We start from the raw sequence: 20,204 nt of genomic DNA on the forward strand, positions 1-20,204 counted from the left end.
TTGATTCAGTTGTCTAATCTTTCAAGGTTCCTCAGTATTATTGAATTATGCATTGGTTAGCGAGTCAGATTTTCTGGGCAGCTGCTCCAAGAGTTTGCCTAATTCTTCTGTGGCTGTTGTCTGGAGCATTATGAATCCCAGTCCAGGTAACAATGTGGTCTCCAGGACTTTTAACAGCTTCTATGTATCTGGTCAAGAGCTGTTTCTTCCATTACTCTTCTCCTGTGCTTGAGACAAGCAGGAATTGTCTTAAATCATGTTTGTGGGGCCCTACCACCATAGGCAGGTTGCTGCATAGTCTAGCAGCAACCATAGCAGCCTTGAAACTGCCTCCTGTGATCCCCCCTTCAGCATCCCATAGTAGTACCCCGCAGTGTGTGGTAGTTGTAATTTAGCATCCTCTGGCCCAAACACTGATCCTCTGAGGGCTGCTGTTTCATTGGTTTTAGACTCCTAGAAAGGCTGTCTGAGCAGGAGATGTTTCTTAGTGAGATGTTTTCACCATTTTAAGAATGCAATCATACCTGATGTAACTTTGCCAGCTGCTTTGTCACTTACAGTGTTCAGGCACAAAATACAGAGTTGGCAGGGAATCCCATGAGAATTTTTCTCATCGTGATTATAATCAATTTTCTTTTCTTCTGCTGTGTATAAAGGCATCAAAACAACATGAGGTTTAAAGAAATAAGAAACGTGAATTTGTTCTTTAGAACAGGAAGCATTTTTCTTTTCCTGTAGTCCTGATTCAGAGCCTTTGCATTTGCTCTTTGTTTTGCCAAGAACAGATCGTGTCTTTGAGGGTGTGAGTCTAATTTCTGAATTAGAAGAGTAACAAAGAGAAGGAGAACTCCATTTATAAAGTCTCAGTGGAAAAATAAAATAGGCACATATGCAAATGTGGGGGGGGGTGTGTAAGCATGTGTACAGACAGGGACAGAAGCAAGCAATGCTACTTGCTTCTGTGAGACACGCTTGCAGTTTCATCGTGACATGGAGCTAATGTACAGAGAACACAGAGGGGCATTTCACATCAGTTACACAGCTCCTGGACAGTATGCCTGTGTCAGCTTTTCTGTGAGCCGATGGTGACCCCATGCAGCGCACCGTTCCTTTTCTCATTTCCATCTGTTCAGCATTTCACAGTTTCTCAAATCACTGGAAGCCTGCTATTGATTTTTAGATGTGTTGTAAGTTTGTCATAAATTTTATATAGTGACCTCATACTTCCAGAAAAAAAGATTTCAGGACACCTTCCACCCAACATCTGCACATAAATAAATGGAAGATGTTTGCAAATCATTGCAACCTATTTATAACCCTCTGGGAATGCCTGAGCTGAAAGAGAATCACCACCACCTTAGCAGTTATTGATCTCTGCAGAGTAGATCTTTCTTTTCATGGGAGAATTCAGCCAGTTTGCCCTTTGTTCTCTATATTTTGGTGTATGATCATCTCTCTTCTGGTATATGCACAGCAGCACTAATCATAACAGTTGTGTCTGTCCAGCATGTTGTGATTTCATTCACAGGCAATGCAATCTCTGTGTTAGATCAGATTCTGCTCTGGCAATGGTACATCTGCCTGACATGCCCCATTGCTCCTGCAATCTACCGCCAAACCCTCTTTATGTCATTCCACTGTTCCTTTTCTCATTTCCATATGTTTGTCGTTCCAGAGTTTTCTGAGTAATGGAGACACAGTGATTGCTTTTGAGATGTGTCATAAGCTTGTTGTAAGCATTTTCTTTCCTTTAATAGCTCCCTTTGCCAGGCAGTACCGTTGGAGGCTACAGTAAGGGGAATTGACAACTTATTTCAGCTGTTCTGCTGAAGCAAATGCCAATGGCTCTTCTGTGTGTTTCCCCGCTCGCTGTCCGCATTGGTTCTCTATTATTCTTGGCAGAAATACTGAGGCTCGCTATTGCAGCCTCTGAAAATTAAGTCCCTTGAAGTGTTATAACACTCCTCGTCCCTTGAAGTGTTATAACAAGAGAGATTTTAGCATTAGGGAGATGAGGAAAATAAGTGCTTGTACTTTAAAGGATTATTGATATAAAATCTAAGGCAAAAAAATTACTCCTGTTCTGAATTTTGCATGCTTCACCCTTTCTGTGTTCATTGAGGTAAAATTCATTACCATAGTTGTTAGCTGTGAAAAATTATATTCACCATGGAGTTAACTCATGTGGCTGGATTTAAAATCCCAGGTTTATTTACTGCCACTTAATGTTTGCCTCAAGCTGTGATAAAGATCTTATACCTTAGGGCTCCAAGTGATTTGCAGAGTGGTCAGGTAGAAATAAAATACTGTCCTCCTTGCACAGTGTTCTTGAGATGCAAATGGAGGACGCAAGAGGAAAGGCGCCTGCCTTCCACAGGAGTACTGGGTGCTGGCTATGGCCAGGGTCAGAGCGCGGTGGTGCTGTGACTCAGCAAGGGTGGGATCTCTGCATCCCCTGGAGCTGTGGCTGCCACCCCCCTCCACATGTGGAGTAAGTACCTCTCTCTCTGACTGCAGCATTTTCATCTTTGGTACAAAGCCCTTCGTGAGTGATACTGCACAGGGTGGGGAAATCATTTACGGCCTTCTCTTTTTTCTCCCCGTTTCCTGATGTGGTTTCTTTTTCCTAGGCAGTTATACAGTGCTCAGCCTTTCTGAACCAAACATGGTGAGCTTGACCTCAGTGAGATTTTGTTGTTATTTTCCCCCACTTGCTGGAATGAGGGGCTATTGTTTCCTCCTAGAGAAGTGTAATCAACACTCTGCCCAGAGGCCAAGTCACTCTGTGTTTGACCCTTTGCCTTGGTCACTGACCCACATTTCATTCAAACACATTGGTAAATAGTGGCACTTCTTACGTCTTTAAAATTTATATAACAGAGAAGGGAAGATTAGAATTGGAGGTATCTCCTACTGTTTTGGGGCCTGGGCTGCCTGCCAGTTTTACTTCTCAAGAAGCAAGTGTTTAGTTTTGTGAATATGAAGCGTGTGACTTGTTCTCCTCCTTGACATGCTTTAATACATGTACTGAGTGGTGATTTACATGAGGATGCATTGAGGCTCTGCTTGAGTTGACAGCACTTGGTGCACTTTAATCTCACATGTGGAAAGAGGAAATGAGTTAATCTGCGGTTAAATATAGAGGTGATGAAAGAGGTGGGAAGGGGAGGGGTTAACTCTAATCTCACTTAGGTTGGGGTCAGTCGAGAGTAACCTCTATATCGGGATGGTATTACTCTGGGGTAAATCATATCTCACCTCTGTGGAGCTGACAATATTAGCTAATGGAAAATGGCAACAAAGTGAGAATGTGCCTGAAACTCTGGTGTCACAGTGTTGTTCTTTCTGTTCATCCTTTACATGTTGATGACAACTTTTTTTTTCTCCTTTCAAGAGGTAACCAATGCATTGTAGGGGTAAGTAACTGCACATTGCTGAAATTACATCTTAAGGATGAAATCTGAGAGGAGATCAGTGTTGATCTATAAGTGTTGATCTTCGTTCTCTGTGATTGTTGTGAAGATGTACCATGACTTTGTTCCTTTATTTTGCAGTGAATGTGTTTTCTGTTTATTCCTGTCCTCAGCTTTGAGCTGGAGATGCAGAATTGAGAAACTGGGATACCCCCTCCGTAGAAATCCCCTTCTCCTCTCCCTTTGTGTGCAGATGTGTTCTTAAACTCTGTGTTACACTGAGAGCTGTCACCGACCATTCTTTCCAGCTTCCTGCATGACTATGTGTTTAGTTTTTAGGAAGGCTGCATTATTGTATTCCTTACTGGTATATATTAGCTGCTACTGCGCAGTCCTTCTCTGCAAAGTGCTGTTGGCATGCTGCCTGCTGGTATGCCCAACCAGAAAGACATCCGCGCTCGAGCAGAGAGGGGTGCTTTGCACCAGGCTGGCACTGCTGCCAGACAGGGTGTGCTGCCTGTGCTGTGAAGCAGTATGTTGCCTGCACTGCATTGGAGAAGAGGTGAAATGGATTTTGCTGACTCATTTGGGCAGGTAAAAGGAGACTTTTGGTCATCTGAAAGAGGAATTTCAGCAGCAGCCAAGAGTTGCTTCTTCTGAGAAGGCAGCTTGAGTTAATCTGTTATGTGCTAACAGTGTTTTCTCAACAGAGTTGAACCCAAGTAGTCCGTGTGAGGAATTTGCATTTGGAGATCATATACTATATGGGTCATGTTTGTTGAGCAGTGGGTGAGGAAAGCCACTGGTTTACATAAGCTCCTAAGATGAAAGGTCTGTCAGAAGAGTTCATTTTTATATTGGAGAAAATCTAAACCAGTTTTTAGAGATAAAGATCTACCCTACTTGTGCCTCTTCTGTTGACTTCACTGGGAATCACATGCTTTTGCAGGATTTGGCCTGGCATGTATATTAGTAACAGCATCACTGTTGTCTTCACTCTTCCTGTTGGCCCATAGCAATACTCTGAGTCCTTCCAGTCCATAGACACAGGCTGAACTCTGGCTATCTGTCCCTAAGCAGTCCATATAGATCACATACAGACAATTTGTGTGATGAAATCTAATAGACTATCCAAAAGCCTATAACGTTAGAGATGGCTTATCAATAGCAGGCTGATTCTCAGTACTATTATTAATTGTAATTAGCAAAAATGTTACCAGAATCTGATCTTTGCTGCACTAGCTGAGGATGGCATTTTTGTTGTATTTGATACTTACTAAACTAGAACTCACATGACAGAGTGGCTCAGATAAGAAATTTTTTTAAAGATCTATTGATAGCTCTTCTTGTCTGAACCTCAAGTCTTATGACTTCCAGAGTGGAAGAATGTAACCATATTTGAGACCAAGGACAAGCATCAATTTAGCAAACAGTTGCTCAGATTGAAGACAGAGACCCTTGTCCTCCTTTCCATGCTGCTGCTTGTTGCTGTACTGATGCTGATGGTTGACTTCAGTGGTAGTTTTGCCAGCTGGAGAGTGTACGTGAGCAATGTCTGATCAGCATCGAAAAAATAGATGAGCTTAATTTATCTTCACTGGTTGTTCAGTTTAATTCGGTGGATTCTGCCTTCTGCAGATTATGGAGTGCTCACATGGACACTTCCGCTGCCAGCACTGTGGGGAGTGGTAACTTCCAGCAGGTGGGATGGTGACAAGCAGTTTTCAATGGGAACACCTTCAAAAGATGGGTGTCGATTTCCAGCCTTTAGAGGCAGTACAGAACAGTGAAAAGAACATTGTGCTAGGAAAGGGGGAGCTACAGTTTGTTCCTGGCACTGATCCTGGTGTTACGTGATCGGGTCAAATCACTTCTTGTCCATGCATCTGTTTCCCCTTCATCTGTCTTGTCCATTTAAACTCCTTGGAAAAGGGGCTGCCTGTTCTGATGTGGACAATGGCAAAATAATAATATTTTTATCCTGCTAGTCTTACTGAGATGCTTAAAGTTGTTGTTTTCTAAATGGCCTTTAGATCTGAGTAGTTTGGGGTTGGTTTTTTTTTTTTTCTTTCCAACCCTTTGCTTTTCCATTGCAAAGCTGACCCCACACTGATGTGCTTGATTATGTTTTCATTGCCGTTGTACTTGCTTTGATTTTGCAGCTCAGCACCCAAAGCACAGGGTGCTGTACAAACAACATGATGAAGTCAAGCAGGGTCAGCCACTGTCTCTCTTTACCTCGAAAACAATGTGAAACTCCTATGTTTCTTTTGCTTGGCACTTCCAGTTCTTGAGCTCAAGGCTGTGTGTGTGTCTGCTGCCCTCCTGTCGTGTTCAGGTGTGAGATCACTTGGACAGTGTTTTCTGTTGCTGCCTATGGGGGTACTGGAAGCTGTGCCATCTGCTTGGTTGTGTGTGAGATCAAGCTGTGAAGTGTGGAAAATTAATGCAAGAACAGCAGCGTGCTGAGCTGATGTCCACATCTACAGTGGGTTAGTTGTGACTAGCTGCCATTACTGGGGCTCACAAGTGTACGCATAGACTTATCTTGCTGGATCATGCCTGACCACTGCCTGTGACAGGGAATTTTCTCCTGTTTCTCACCTCTCCTTTTTGCTTTTGGCAGCATTCCTTTCTCTGTGAGGATGTGGTTTGAGTGTGGCCCATGTCCAGCCCTTTTAACAAGTGCCAGGTTACTGGCTGTTGATCTGAGAAAGGGAGAAGGAGCTGGATAGCTAGATTCTGCACTACTGTAGTATTATCAGTCACTGTATCAGCCCTCAGCATGAACAGAGCAGCCTTCAGAAACATCTGTAAAAACATGGACCTTGGTACTTTTGTACTTTAGGTTCATTCCCATCTTGTTCCTGCTATTCCCTTCCCATGTCGTTCTGAAAAGCCCCTTATGGCAGGTTTGTGAACCAGGACAGACTGAGGCTGTAGCTTGATACATCAGAACTACATAAACTGCAGTCTTCCCTAAGCCACGGTGATTTATTTGACTGTGGATCTGAACACTCTGAACTCAAGGAGTGTTTAGAGTTAGGGAAACCCCTACTTAAAAACAAACCAACCACCCCACAGGAAACCTCTTTACCAGCAGCATGGTGAGGTTTTTCTGGGTTTGTGGTGATTTTTTGTTTTCTCCTCAGTTTGCTTGATTTCAGCACTCATCTGTTACACTGCTTCATTCATTCAAAGTTTCTAGGTGGGAGCACTGATCTGGTTATATGCTGCTTTTTGTAGCTCACTGAGCAGTTCAGTCACAGTCACCATCAGGGGCCTGGTGTGCTGGCTGCTTGTGCAGGAAGAGTTCAAGTACCTTTTGCATTATTCAGTGGAAACTCTTTCAGCAGACTTTTCTGTTACAGTGGAAATCAAACTCTAACAGCAGATAAAGTCAGAACACAGCTGAAGACTAACAAAATTTAAATTAAAAAACATTGAAAACTTTTTGGCAATATTTGTCATCTCTGACACTGTCAGCTGCCCTAATTTTGCTGCCACTGACAGGAAGGGAAGTTTTGTCACTAACAGCAGTGGGCGCAAAATTCATCCAAAGTGAATCCTGAATTGATTTTTCACCAGAAATAGCTTCTTATGGTCCTCTAGGAGCTAATGCGGGGCATATTTCCAATGAGAAAGTTTGAATATTTAACTATCTCTTCTAGATTGGGACACAGAGCAGCCATAACCTGCATCCATGCTCCCGTGTCTTGCTGCTCTCCCTGGCTACGTGCCAGGCTAGAGCCTTACTTGTAACAACGCTCAGCACCGAACGAGTTTCTATCAGTTGCTTTTCATGCCATTTACTCTACTCCCCCTCTCAACCTATGTCTTAGTCCTTGTGATGAGTAACAAGTTCTCTGCTTTGGGCAGCTTTTGGTAGCTGGGACTCTGGCCAGCTTCAGCCTTTTGCCAACTTGCAAGGACAGGGCAGGTTGGGAAAGCAAACTGTAGTTAATGCCAGCATGTCAGCTTCTTGTGTTGCAGCAAAACCGGGCCTTGACCTTGCCACTGGAATATTAACTCTTGGTGCATGCTCTTAGACAACTTTATAGGAAATTTTCTTCCCGGTACTAGCAATAAGCCTTTCAAATGTGTGTCTTTCACTGACCCTTTTCTACTTGTCAGAGATGGAGAAACTACTAGACTGTCCTGGACAGAACAGTCTGTTTCAACTTCTGTTTTCCTAGGACTATTCTAATTTTATAGAAAAACTAGCCTGGTTCTTCTAGGCTCATTGTTTGGGATATTAGCGGGTCGTAAAAGAAGTCTTGGGGATTGTGAAAATATCATATTATTGGAGCTTTGTGAGCGTGCTCTGAGATGGCTCCCAGGAAAGGTCCCTGATACTCTGTGAGAGTTTCTACCTCTGAGCCTCACCTTATATTTTCTCCATGTCATGTTTATGCCTCATGGTTGTATGGCTGGTTGTACAAGGCCCTTGGAGGTTCTGGTCTTGCATTGTTTGTTGAAAGAAATGTGACTCCACCCCCCACTGAGATTGTATAAAACACACATAAGTATTTGTTCAGTCATCCAGCGTAGGCATGAAACTGCTAGTTGTCTCCCAAGTTCTCTTTTAAAATTGTTGGATACAGAGAAGTATGAAGAAGGCACTGTAGAGAGAGGCTGGGCTGCCCTCTGGAATAACCCCTCTCTCCACTCAGTATAGAAGAAGCTTAGAGTGACTGGCTGACTAGTTCAGCCTGATAAACGACATGATTAAAGTTGAGGGGTGTCAATACTTACCTTATAAATCAAACTGCAAAGACAGCTCACTAAAGCCAAGCTGCTGTTAATGTTATTGAGTGAAACAATAAAGCTGCACAGCCATCTATCAAATCAATGTAAAATCTAACCGTCTAGACTTAATATTGGACTAGAGTTAAATAGTCACAGTTAGTAGCCATCAATGCATGCAAAAAAAAAAAAAAAAATTGTTCTCTGTGAATTCTGCCTCTGTGGCTGTCTGTCTAGTTGTGTACCCTAATCAAGGAATTTGTCCGAAGACAACCTGACGTATGTTTCTTAGTATGTGTCTACTACCTGCCCTTCCTTCTGAGGGTTTTTATTCCTGACAGCAGGGTGTTACATTTCATGGTTGCTGTTACCCCTAGCTCCCAGCCCAGGCTTTGTGTTGGACAAGGCTATTCATGCATCAAGGATAGCTGCATAAGAAGTGTATTCGCTTTTCTTTTTTTGCATTTTGCAAACCTGTATACTAAATTAAGCTGAAATCAGCAGTGATTTACATTAGTAAAGAGACTGTAGGTTGCAGGGAGACGTGAGTATTTGTGCTATTCAGCTGTCCTTGCTGCTTGGGGGGGAATCTCTAGCAGAAAGGCAGGAAAACGGATGTGCTTTCAGCCTTCCCTGGAGACAACCGTAAATGTCGGTTCTCACATAGGGGATGCTAGGATGTGAATCTGGTCAGACTGCTGTTTATACTATGTTTCCTGCATGGTAAGCAGAGGGAATTGCTTCATCTAAAAGCAACGTTATTTCTGTGAATGCCCAATTGCTTTGGTACAGCCCTCTTGGTAATTGTGTTGGACAGCAGGACTAGGGGCACTAATAGCATTTTCTTCCTCTGACTTTTCTAGGTATGTGCTGTTACATAGCAGTTGCATGTGAAGAGAAGAGGGAGTGGAAGTTGCTGTCAGAGAATCCTGTCCTCCTAAGCTGGGCCTGAAGAGTTCAGCCAGCTGGCTGGCGTGAGTACCCTGAAGGAGAAGGGAAGGAGCATGTCACTGGGAGGCCTCATCCTGACTCGGGGCACCAAAATCGCATCTTTTTCTATCACGTGCAGTGAAGGAGTTTTTCTTCCTTGTAGCAGTCTACCTGGGTTGTGCAGCAGAAAGCTACATGTTGGTGAGAGCACCACTGTATTATGTGGGGTTTTTTGGTAGGTGAGCTCCAGTCCTTGAAAGAGGATCAAGCTCCAAGTGCTATTTTTGTGGTGAATCATGGATGCATTAGATAAAACATAATAGACCCAGCAAGAATTAAATTCACCTTTGCCACCATCAGTTGTATTCCTTGTTTAGTATCTGAATTTGTGACGTCCTTTTCTGTTTAATTTGATGCTGGTGCCAGTAAATGTTTTGTGCCTCAGTCTAGGTCAGAAACATATGGAGGTAGTGGGATTTTGGAATTGGAGTGACAGTTAGGTTTTAGGGTAAGGACTAAAGTGTTTAGCCTCATCTGTAAGAGGCCATTGGGCTTGGTTTAACTCGGTGTTGGGATGTGTGACTTGGTGTAGGTTTAGAGCAGACAGGAGCAGTTTGACTGGGATCAAGGTTTGGGGGAAATTATGGAGTTGATGACATAAGGTAAGGTCTGATCCCCAGTGGGCTGCTGGGCTAGATTTATGGTAGCTGCAGACAGGACAGCTACAAATAGTGGTGAAGCTGATTTGTTTTCTTTAGAGAGGATGGTGTGGGGTCTTTGGTACTGTTTGGTCTAAGATTAAGTCCTGGGTTGAAAGAGACTTGACAGTTCTGAGATAAGGTTTGATATTCTTACTTGCCTGAGGCAGAAGCACCCTAGCCTCTGAGAACTCTTCATTGAAGCAGAAGTCTCAGATATGATAAAAGCTGAGGCTCACATCTCAAGCTCTTGAGACCATTTTTTCCCATTAGGATGGGTCTGATATAGAGCCTGTTTGTGGTCAGGAAGGCAAAGGTCAAAGCAGCAGTTACAGAAGACTGAACCTCTGGCATCCCAGAAATGGCAAATACAACTCTTTTGGGCTCCTTCTTTCTTTGTTTCAGAAAAGGCTGAAAGCATCAGGGGAGCAGTCTCTCCTGTCTCTTCCCTTCCCTTTCCCTTCCTCTGTGCAGATTCTCTAGTGGTCTTAAAATTTCAGCACTGTATGATCATGTCAACTCATTTCTCATATAACACTGTACCTGATGTTTGTTTCCATGCCGGAGTCGCATCCATACTGACATTGTGATTCTCAAGGATTGCTTATATCTCTCTCCTTCACAGCTGTTCCAGTAAGGCTGCATCAGTCTCTTGCATTCTGAACATGCAGAGGTGCTTGTCAGTCTGACTGCACTCTGTCTTTTATGAACTAGTCCTCTCTGAGGAATGAAATCCAGGCTGTTGGAGAGGAAGTTGAAGAAACTTTTGGGATTTATCAAGCCAAGTTTTACGTCATTCTCTTCCTGCTGCCTCATAAGCAAAATCACATGGACCCTGCTGTTGAACTGGCACAATTACTTGGTCTCTTCTAGCGATGGGCTGTTTTACACCAGGCCTGAATGTGATCCTGTGCTTTGGCTGCTAAAGGGAGGGAAGCTCCCTCCCCTCAGTTTGACTGATTTAGAGAAAAGGGAATGTTGTACTTGGTTCTCCTCCAGGCAGCAAGATGCAGTCAGTGACATGCTCTGTTTCCAGATCAATGCAAGAAGCCTTGATTCTCAGAGACATTCCTGGGAGTTGCAGTGCTTCGTGCTTGCTCTGTGGCTGACTGTGGTGGTTTGACCTTGGCTAAATGCCAGGTACCCACCAAGTCGCTCTATCACTTCCCCCCTCCTTTCCCTGGCCAGACCCAGTACACTGACCTATGCCATCATCCAAGTGACGACATCTCCTTTCCTTCTTCCATTACCCCTGATGCCTGCTTGATCCTACTAGCTGTCAAGTGACATCAAGGCATGGCACATGTGTGCTTCAAGGAGTGCATAACATTGAGTACCAGGGCTTGGATAGCCCATATAGGAGTTTGGAGGAGAATGACTTACTCTTTAGCACCCATTTCAGGTTAGGTGGGGCTCTAAATGGCTCTTTTTACATGACCTTTTTATATGAGAGAAAATACTTGCTTTTCTGTAATCTGACTTTTCCTTTAGTTGGAGGCTCATGGGAATGCAGAGAAGTGCTCGTATACCACGCTGGTTTGCGTTTGTTCTTTTTAAGATCTAATTAAGGCATTGTGTTGGTTTTTAACGTGACCTGCAATGCATGCTGCAGATCAACTATTCACTTCAGACCTTTAGTCCAGGTGTCTGGCACTCAGTGGAGACAAACAGGTCCAGGCCTGACAAGCTGGACCAAAGGCACAGAGGGGGGAAAAAATACCTATCCAGTGCACCAGGAAACAAAGTAAGTCTATGAAAGCACAGTGGGGAAATCTTGATGATGTCTTTTGCTGTCATAGGTGGGGGAGGCAAAGTGCAGAAAACGCTACCAGTTAGGTACAAGGCTCTCTAACTGTTTCTCCTGCCAAGGAGAAAAACTGCCCTTCGTGCATGCAGAGAACTGTTGCAGAGGTTGCTAAAGAGTTGCTGTTCTCACTGATGGCCAGATTTTCCAGGGCCCGCTGGTCAATAGCTGCTGCCTTATTCAGTTCCCGAATTCATTGCTTCAAGTGCATGCTGAGGGTTACTCAGACAGGCCGCTGTCAGGTGCAATGAGTCCTCCTTTCACTAATTCCCCCATGGAGAGAGAAGGATGTCTTCTAGAGGAGGGCATTGTCCAGAATATCATTTTGACTCCAACCAGCTCCACACCAGCTCTGCCTATCTTGGACTATAAAAGAGGTTTAAATGGTGCAGCACTGTGCCAGAAACCAGAGCAGTTAACAGTGAGATTGAGTTTATAGAAAGCAGGAAGATGGAGTTTTCATTTTTTCTATTGAACTTTTGGGAACAGATGGAGAGTCGATGAGGCAGATATGCTGGAAGGGACAGTGTGTTTCAAATGTTCCTTAATGTCTTCCCAATCTGCTAATAGATTCATAGCTCCTGCCGGTTCAACACAGGGCAGTTAGTATAGGATGTGAAAACTTCAGTGCCCCCAGGCCTCCAGAGGTGGATGAGGCCTGTTGAGCTGTGTATTTTGGAATAAGGAACTTTTGATACAAAGGGTCATGGGAGCAGCTTGTGGCCTGATGGGCAACATCTTTGTTTACTTCATTCCAAGCCACCACAGTGAAGGGTCTGGACTTTCTGGGTAGAGACAGTGACCCAGGAGCATCTTGACTGAGCCCTGTACTGATGGTAATAGGCCAGTCCTGCCTCTCTAAATGGCTAATGTTTGTGTTTTGGTTTTTTTTTAATCTGGTTAGAAGCCAAGAAGAATATAATCGGAGCCCAGTAGTACACACAGCAGCAGTCATTATCATTACTTAGTCATCCACTTGCTGTTTCTTTGCTCTGACAAGAAATCTTGGTGTGGTGGGAGGGGATGGAGGAAGATCAGCTTTGTCTCCTTGAAGAGGTTCAAGCATGTTTCCTCTCAATACACCTCTACCCAAGTGTTGCCCTTAGAGGACAGATTTAAAGTCAGTGAGGCCTTCAAAATTCTGTGGCAGCCACAATTTGAGGGAGAGGAATCAATGAGAAGGGGGAGCTTAAACCCTCATTATGTCCCGAAGACAATGACTTTCGGCTGTGAACTGTGAGATATGATTACTCTCTCATTAGCTTTCATAGTTACAAATCTAACTGGTGAATAATTACAGCCAGCTGGCCAAGTTAGAAGCAAATCCAAATTTCTCCTCAGCCTGGTGTTTTGGGTTGGATCTCTACTTATTAATGACACACACAGCAAGTACATTGAGCAGAACTGTTGGGACTTAATTTCCATGAATACCCAGGCTTGCCTACTGGAAGACATGTTGCTACTTTTGGCTCTATAGTTCTGTTCCTGGAGAACAGAGGATCAGCTGTGGGTAGCCTGATTTGATATTCACTTGTCTTTAGCAATTAGGGTGCAGGGAAAAGCATTACAGGAAAACAGTGAGGTGGAGAGAGAGCACAGTCTGAATTTTCTTTGCTGGTTTTGTTATTTCTGCTAGTTCTCTACTGCACTCCTACCTCTCCTTTTTTACCCTCGACAACCTATCAAATCACTAGAAGAGGCAGTAAGCTATGGTGCTGACCCAGAGATTATGCTAAATATCTCAGTATTTTGAGTCTGAAGAAAAATGAGAGAATTTTACAAAAATCAGCTTCCTTGCATGTCATATAGGAGATGATTTTGTTATGACCATACCTTAAGGTTAATTTAAACTCTACAACACAAAGGTTAAGAGCACTGGTAAACAGTTAGTGCTGTTACAACAGCTTTTAATATTGATTGGGCTGTATTTTGTTACCTTCACAGCCAGCAGTGACTTTCACTGAATGAGGTGCTGCTAGGATCAGTAAGTATGGCTCTAGCCTAAACTAAACGTGTTATAAGAAGTGCCATTGGTGGTCTTCTGGAGGAAAAGAGCCTGGGTTCTCCTGCCACACACAATCCAGTCATCACTGAGCATAATGCTTGTGTCCCACAGCCCAGTTTGGCACATATGCCACAAATCACTGCATGCAAGTTTTGCTTCCATTTTGCCAGAGTGTAAGTGGCAGTACAGGGTACAAAGGGCTGGAGATGCTTATGTGCAGGTGAGGATGCATGTTTTGTTGATTGCATGCTGTAACTGCCATTAATTTCCTTAGGACATGGGTAAGCATAGCTGAGCCCTAAGGTTTTTCCCTGCAGTGTTGTATTGAGCAAGTCCTGAATTGTACAAAATTGCTTGAACTGAGCTCAGCAACTGTTCAAGGTAGATGGGCAAGGTTATACTTTCTTTTATGCATGAGAGTTTAAATAGGTTGGCAGATCAGTGGGAGCTGGGAGAGCTGCTACTCAGGTGACTGCTGAACAGCTGATCACTCCCAGTGTGTGTTGGTGTGAGGCAGTGCTTTCCAGCTCCTGCTGAGTTCTCCAGTCAGAAGCTGAGAGCAACAGGAGCCATGCCTCTCACAGAAATCTCCCTTAAGATGCTGTAGATCCCAAATCCTCGTAAACTGTGATCCTACCAGGTAGTATTTTTTTTTCTGTATTAAATGAGGGATCACCAGCCTACAGCATATCCCTTACCTCCAAAAGCCAGAAGGGACACTAGGACAGCTCTTCAGTCTTCAGCAAGGAAGACAAATTATGCATTTGCTTTTTTCAGTCGTTTGAGAAAATTTTCTATCAGTTTGTCTTGTAGCCCGTGCTGTTCTCTCTGTACGCTTAGTAGGTTATGTGCTTTCGCTGAATTAATACACACATTGTTACGAGGGCATATTGCTAGCCCTTAACTTCTTGTGCCCTGCAGACTTGCTGCTACTGGCAGATTAAGTTCTTATCTAGAGCTCTTAAGAGGTCTTTATTCATCTTTACAAGTTTTGTTCAATCTCTGGTGACAGCCTGAACCCCTTCGTGCCATGCAGATTCAGCTTTAAGTGCTTCCTGAGTCCTTGGGCAGTTGCACTAAGCTGCCTGACAGGTTGTAGGAGCTGCTGGCATCAGTGTTTCACTCTGTGTTGGCGCTGGTTCCCATTGCATCCAGCTGGGGAGGACTGAGCTGCAGAGTTCAGGCTCAGGTCTGAGGCATCCAAGGGGATCTGGGTGTTGGAAGCTTTGGGGCAAGCTAGGGCTCATCTCTGAGAGCAGGGAGGGTGCTGTAAAACTATCCTAACCAGAACCTGGGTGGCTGTTTTGTAACAAAGCAGAAGCTCCAGCCCAGCAGGGCGAGGATGCTGGGTGAATGGGTTTGTTCTCATTCATGGTACTGGGTGGAAGTCTAGCAGCAGAATGTTATTTTGGCTGAGGTTTGGTTTTTTTTTTTTGCAGTTCAAACCCTAGAACTTGGAGGGAACTGAACTAAAAGCATGAGCATGTTGTAAGTTTGCTTGCATTCCTCCTCTGTATGCAGAACCAAGTAAGCTCAATCAATTTTGCTTAGCATCTCCCAGATCTATCAAAAGTACCTCCTTTTCTAAACTGCATGTCACAGCACCTCTTTGACCTCTTCTGGTTGCTGGAAAGTCTCATGGCATATTGGGGTGGCATAAAAGAAATGCTATGCCTGTGTGACATTTATCAAAACACAAAAACTCTATGGATTGTGCAGCAAACTTTCCAGGGTAGCTTACAACTGGAACAACCCACTCCCTCCAGTGAAAGGATTTGTTTATGACTTTTGTAGCAAAACAGACGTGATGAGAGTAGGCTTGTCCGGTGGCTTCCAGAGCAGTGGTCCAGAACATCCTAGAACTGGTATCTGCCCCGTTATGTCAAAGACTTCCTTTGTTATGCAAATGTTTTGTCTCTTTTGCTATTTCCTTCAGCTGTTATGGTGATGTTATCTTTCGCAAAGACATGGGTATTATGGGGGAAAAATACAGCAGTGATTGTGCAGCAGTAGATGCCAGGAAAGCTGCAATGCACAGTACACTATTACTGTGGGTTGATGGTAAAACAGCAATACTTCATAAAGCTTTTTACCTTCACTCAAGGTTGACTTTGGAAACAACCAAGCTATGTGGCCGTGCAGCTGTGCAAAGCTTGCTGCCCGGTTCTCCCTTCACCCAAGTGGAAGAGCAAATTCTGTGACAATGCAATTTTCTATCCAAGTGCATCTCTGTAGCAGAAACTCCTCCCTCCTTGCCAAGCTCTTTGAAAGTTGTCTAAGCTGGTTGCTGTGAAGACCAGAAGTGTTTGAGACCCTGTCCTTGATCTGAACTTTCCTAAGTTTGGACTTGAGCCAGCCCCTGGATCCTTCCCTACTTTGCTTCTCCCTAGGTGCCATTCTTTCATTAACTAGCTGTTATTTTTACAGTATGATTTCTACTCTCAGCATTTTAATTGCAATCATTTTTATTACCTGAAGACAAACTATCAGAGGCTTGTTTATAAACCCCTGCTACACATCAAGCAGGCCTTCCAGCTGACACACTCTCATGTGGTCCAGGCTCCACAACAGACTTGAAAGGGATCAAGGACGTTTTCTTCGGGTGGTGAGGAAGGTCTCCTGTTGCATACTGTTGTATAAACAAGTATGTTTCAAGTAATTGGAGCTGGTGATGACTGCACAGCTTACTTTGGACAATGTTGTGAGCTTTTTTTGTTGGCTTTCCTGGTTTGTTTTTGAGAACAACATGGGGGTTTTGGGGTTTGTTTGGGTTTTTTTGCAGAGAGGACAGCAGAGTCTGACCACTCAAAACAGGCTGTTTTCCATCATCCTGTATTCTGACTGTTGATACATCTGAAATAATCCTCTTCCTCCTCCACCCAAACCAAATACACCTGACTTTTAAAGGGGCTGGAGTCTAAACCTAGATCCAGACCTGAATTTTGCAAATAGTCTCTGATACCTGCTGGGGTAAATGAAACCGAAACCCCAGGTGCAAGCTTCCCAGCATTTGTCTTTTGGGATGTGGTAGTGAATGTGGGCTCAGGGGCCTTTTGTCTGCTATAATTAGAACTACTAGTGACACGTTCACACTGAGGTATGGGATTGGTCTTAAATGAAGTAAGATAGAACATTTTCCAACCTCTTCTGGCCCCTTAGCCAATATATCAAGGCAGAACTGTGCCTATATTGGCTAACAATTAAGTGCCTCAATTGGTAGGAGGTAAGTATTGAAATGCTAAAAGGTGTATTGGGGAGGAAAAAGGAGAGCTTATGTTGCTGACAGAACCTCAGTCAGTGTTTCACAGTGCATCAGTATGGGTTTGTGTGTGTACATATTTGGAGACCTTTGTTCTGTGTCCTTCACTAACATCTTACTAAAAGAATCTGCAGTTAGAGTAAGCGTTGACCCACACAGCAACCTTTGCTCTACGCCCTTCTGCAATCAGCAAGTCTTGCCATCTGCATTGCTTTCTAGGTCTTGTTTGAATGCTGAGATGCTTGCCTTGCAATAATTTTCAGTACATTTTTTCAGTGTGTGAGTTTGGCAGCAGATCAGTGCCTGTACATGCATATTTGAGAAATCAAAATCCAGAGACAGGCTGCAGACAGAGATACTCTGGAGTGTCAGTCACAAAAGCCAGAAGTGCTTGGTGCACTGGTTGCTGTGGTCTAATGACAAAGGAGAGTACCAAGAGACTTAAGGGTCTCTTTCAGATTATTTCTACTATTAAGCTACCATTTGGTTTTGCATGAACCAATCTCCAGGGTCTGATTTCAGGAAGTCTTGGTCCCAGTTGTTCTGTAGACATTCACTGTGGAAGAAAGGGTGATCCTGTGCTGCTACTCACCTTCCTTACCAGCAGGCTGCCCAGGCCTGGCGATGTGTGAGTATACCCTCACTCCTTAAAGGCTGACACCACCTCCACTTCAGTGCAAGTCTTAGGCTGTGTAAAGGGGAGCCAGGCTGCACTGTGGTGGGGGCACTCTACTCTAGGGACACCCTAGTACAGCTTGTAGCTTAAAAGCTGCTTTGATGCCTGTTATGATGTCCATGGAGTGGGCATATAATATGCAATAGCCATGCAAGCAGTTAGTTTCCCTTTGTGTCATGTCAGGCATTTATGCTACAATCTCAGCTTCCAAGTGCTGAAACTTTAGCTGCCCCTTTAGCTCCTACCCATTGAAATAGGATCTGCCATATCCAGTGCTAATGAAAATATTCCTTACTTGACAAGCAGATGCTGCCTGTTTTTTTTTTTTTAAAAAAAAAAAAGTGCTTTTTCAAGTACTTTCCCTGTACTTTTAATATTCTTCAAGGTCTGCCTGTCACTTCCCTTCTGAAGTGCATCCTATACCTGTGCTACCATGGAGTGTCATCTCCAAACTTTCTTGCTTTCCTTTCCCCAGCTCCAGAGCTGCAGGAAGAGTCAGTGTCTTTCGTGATGACAGTGGCAGGGGAGTGACAGGCAGGCTGGGTGGGGGTGGCTGATGGTGAGCAAGCCTAGTGACAGGATGGGGTGACTAAGAACCAGCTGGCTAATTAAAGCACAGCAGTAGGAGGAGCAAAGTATTTAAGGGTGCCAGAGAGAGAGGGATGCCTCCACAAATTTCTTGTTACACCTCAGCAGCCAAGTGACTGACCAACACAGTGAAAGGTTTCCTTAACTCTTTCGTGCCTCTTATGGAGTGAAATCAAGGGACTGGGAAAATGGCACCATTAACTGAAAAGCCTGACTCAAGGTAAGGACACTGGTATGTTTCTTAATCACAGTTAGTCAAAGCTGGCCTTCCTGAGCTGCTGTGAGCTGAACTCCCAGGACTTTACATGGCACTGGCATATGCTAACGTGCACTGAGTGGGTAGGACTGTTGGGGCAGTACACACTGATTTTCAGATTGCTTCTTTCATTTGGATAGGTATTTCCAGTTGCTTGAAAAGAGAGGAGATATCAAGGTAGTCGTTACATGGGTTTGTGTTCTCATTAAGGGAAATGGGCAGGTCCTTCCCTCCTTACCCTAGTGACTGGATCTTTCTCCTGACTGTTTTTACGGGAAGGAGGGATTGAAAGCAATTCCTGAATGCTGATTCTGAGGCAGCTGCTAAAATGAAAGTGATGAGAATGGATGTGGAGTTCTTGGCAATATGTGAATTTTGTCACCTGAGGCTGGAGGAGTCGGAGGGAAGTGAAGGTGAGGACTGGCTTCTGAAATGTAATTTTCTGCTATTTCTGGAGGCACTTTGAATGTCAGACTGTTGCTTAACCCAGGAGTTTGGTTTTCTCAGAGTGTTTTCAGTACTGAGGAGAGGAGCAGTCACTGTGTTCTTCATTCCAGTGTGTAGGTGACTTTAGAGGCAGCACAGTCCAACAAGGCTAGCAAGCCAGCACTCCAGCCTGAATTCCCTGGCAGGCACAGGTTTGCTGTCTGGCCTTGGATTTGTGACAGTGACCAGCCGTCTGGTCTGAGTTTTGTGGGACCCTTCTGTGCCTGATATTCAGGCAGATGAACCGGTTCCCTGGCAGTTTTTCTAGTGTAGCAATACCTTCACGTTGGCAAAGGCTAAGGAGAATGACCCTGTCTAATTTCAACTTGCATTCCTAGACTTGTCAAAGGTGTGTTGGAAGTATTGCATGCCTGGATCCCCATATGCATTGGCTAGACTTAGCTTTATGTGGTTCCCTGGAGGTCGTTGTGGTTGTGTGTAAATGTGACCAACTCTCAAACTGATTTTGCTTATTCTGAAACTATAAAAAGCAACCTGTAAGATACACACATGCACCTTGTTACACTGTGCCAGCCTAGCTGATTTCAGACGTTGCACAGAATAGAGGCCCAAATCTTCCATCTCTGTGTGAAATAGGAATATCACCTATATACCTTGAAAAGTGTTAGCTGTTGCTTAGTGCGTGTTTGTGCAGAGCTTCAAAACAGCTAGTGCTAGCAGAGGTCATAATTAAAAATTAACATTTGGTGTGGTTGCCACAGTGAGCACCTATTAATGCCTGTGCAATTCCTCTGCCTTACACAGCTAGGAATCTCAGGATACGTTTGAGATGGTATAAGGTGGTCTGTAGCATTAAAGGATCTGGTTTATATTTCAGAGGTGCATCGGAATCTTCTCTCTACCCTCATTTTCGATGTTTGTAATCTGGATTTGAACTTTGTAACACTAGTCACTCTCTAATTAGTATTTCTACTTAGTGCAACTTCCTCTTTACTACTTCTGTTTGAGAGTGTGTGACAGAGGTGAAGACAGCCTTCGTAGTCTTTGTTATACAAAATCATGCAAGAGAAGCTGCTGGTTGTTGTTTAGATGATCTAATTGATTGTATTTGTAGAATGCTATTCAGTGTAGTAAATGCAATGTAGGGTTTGTGTCCCTCAATTCTGCAGTCAGCTGAAAGGATCCATTGTTATACATAATTAGGGCTTCTGGAATTTGGGTCTGTTTATTTACAGCAATTGTTCTGCAGAGGCACGAGTGGCCCCATATCAGAGGTGTACAGAGAGTTAAGTGCAGTATGCAGAGCACCCCAGCTGCACAGCTCTTGCAAGTAGTCTCACAACAGTTTGAACTCAATTAATCTTCTGTTTCTTCCAGCTGAA

General features: G+C 43.9%; 1 protein-coding gene across 50 annotated transcripts in view; it reads left to right on the top strand.

The window, feature by feature from the left end:
- Window positions 1-20,204, top strand: part of SORBS1 (sorbin and SH3 domain containing 1) — a 173,521-nt gene that overhangs the window by 74,268 nt on the left and 79,049 nt on the right. For 40 of the 50 annotated variants that reach the window (XM_074874683.1, XM_074874700.1, XM_074874689.1 and 37 more), the window contains exon 1: window positions 18,293-18,339. The exons of 1 other annotated variant lie outside the window; for it this stretch is intronic. In XM_074874683.1, coding sequence (XP_074730784.1) covers window positions 18,308-18,339 — 32 coding nt within the window. In that variant the 5' untranslated portion in view covers window positions 18,293-18,307. Of the gene's footprint in view, window positions 1-9,022; window positions 9,134-9,218; window positions 9,291-13,535; window positions 13,576-18,292; window positions 18,340-20,204 lie in introns of those variants that run through there. 9 more of the 50 variants (XM_074874690.1, XM_074874705.1, XM_074874708.1 and 6 more) reach the window with 3 other exon arrangements.

Source organism: Strix uralensis, chromosome 7, assembly GCF_047716275.1.
Source record: "Strix uralensis isolate ZFMK-TIS-50842 chromosome 7, bStrUra1, whole genome shotgun sequence".
NCBI lineage: Eukaryota > Metazoa > Chordata > Aves > Strigiformes > Strigidae > Strix > Strix uralensis.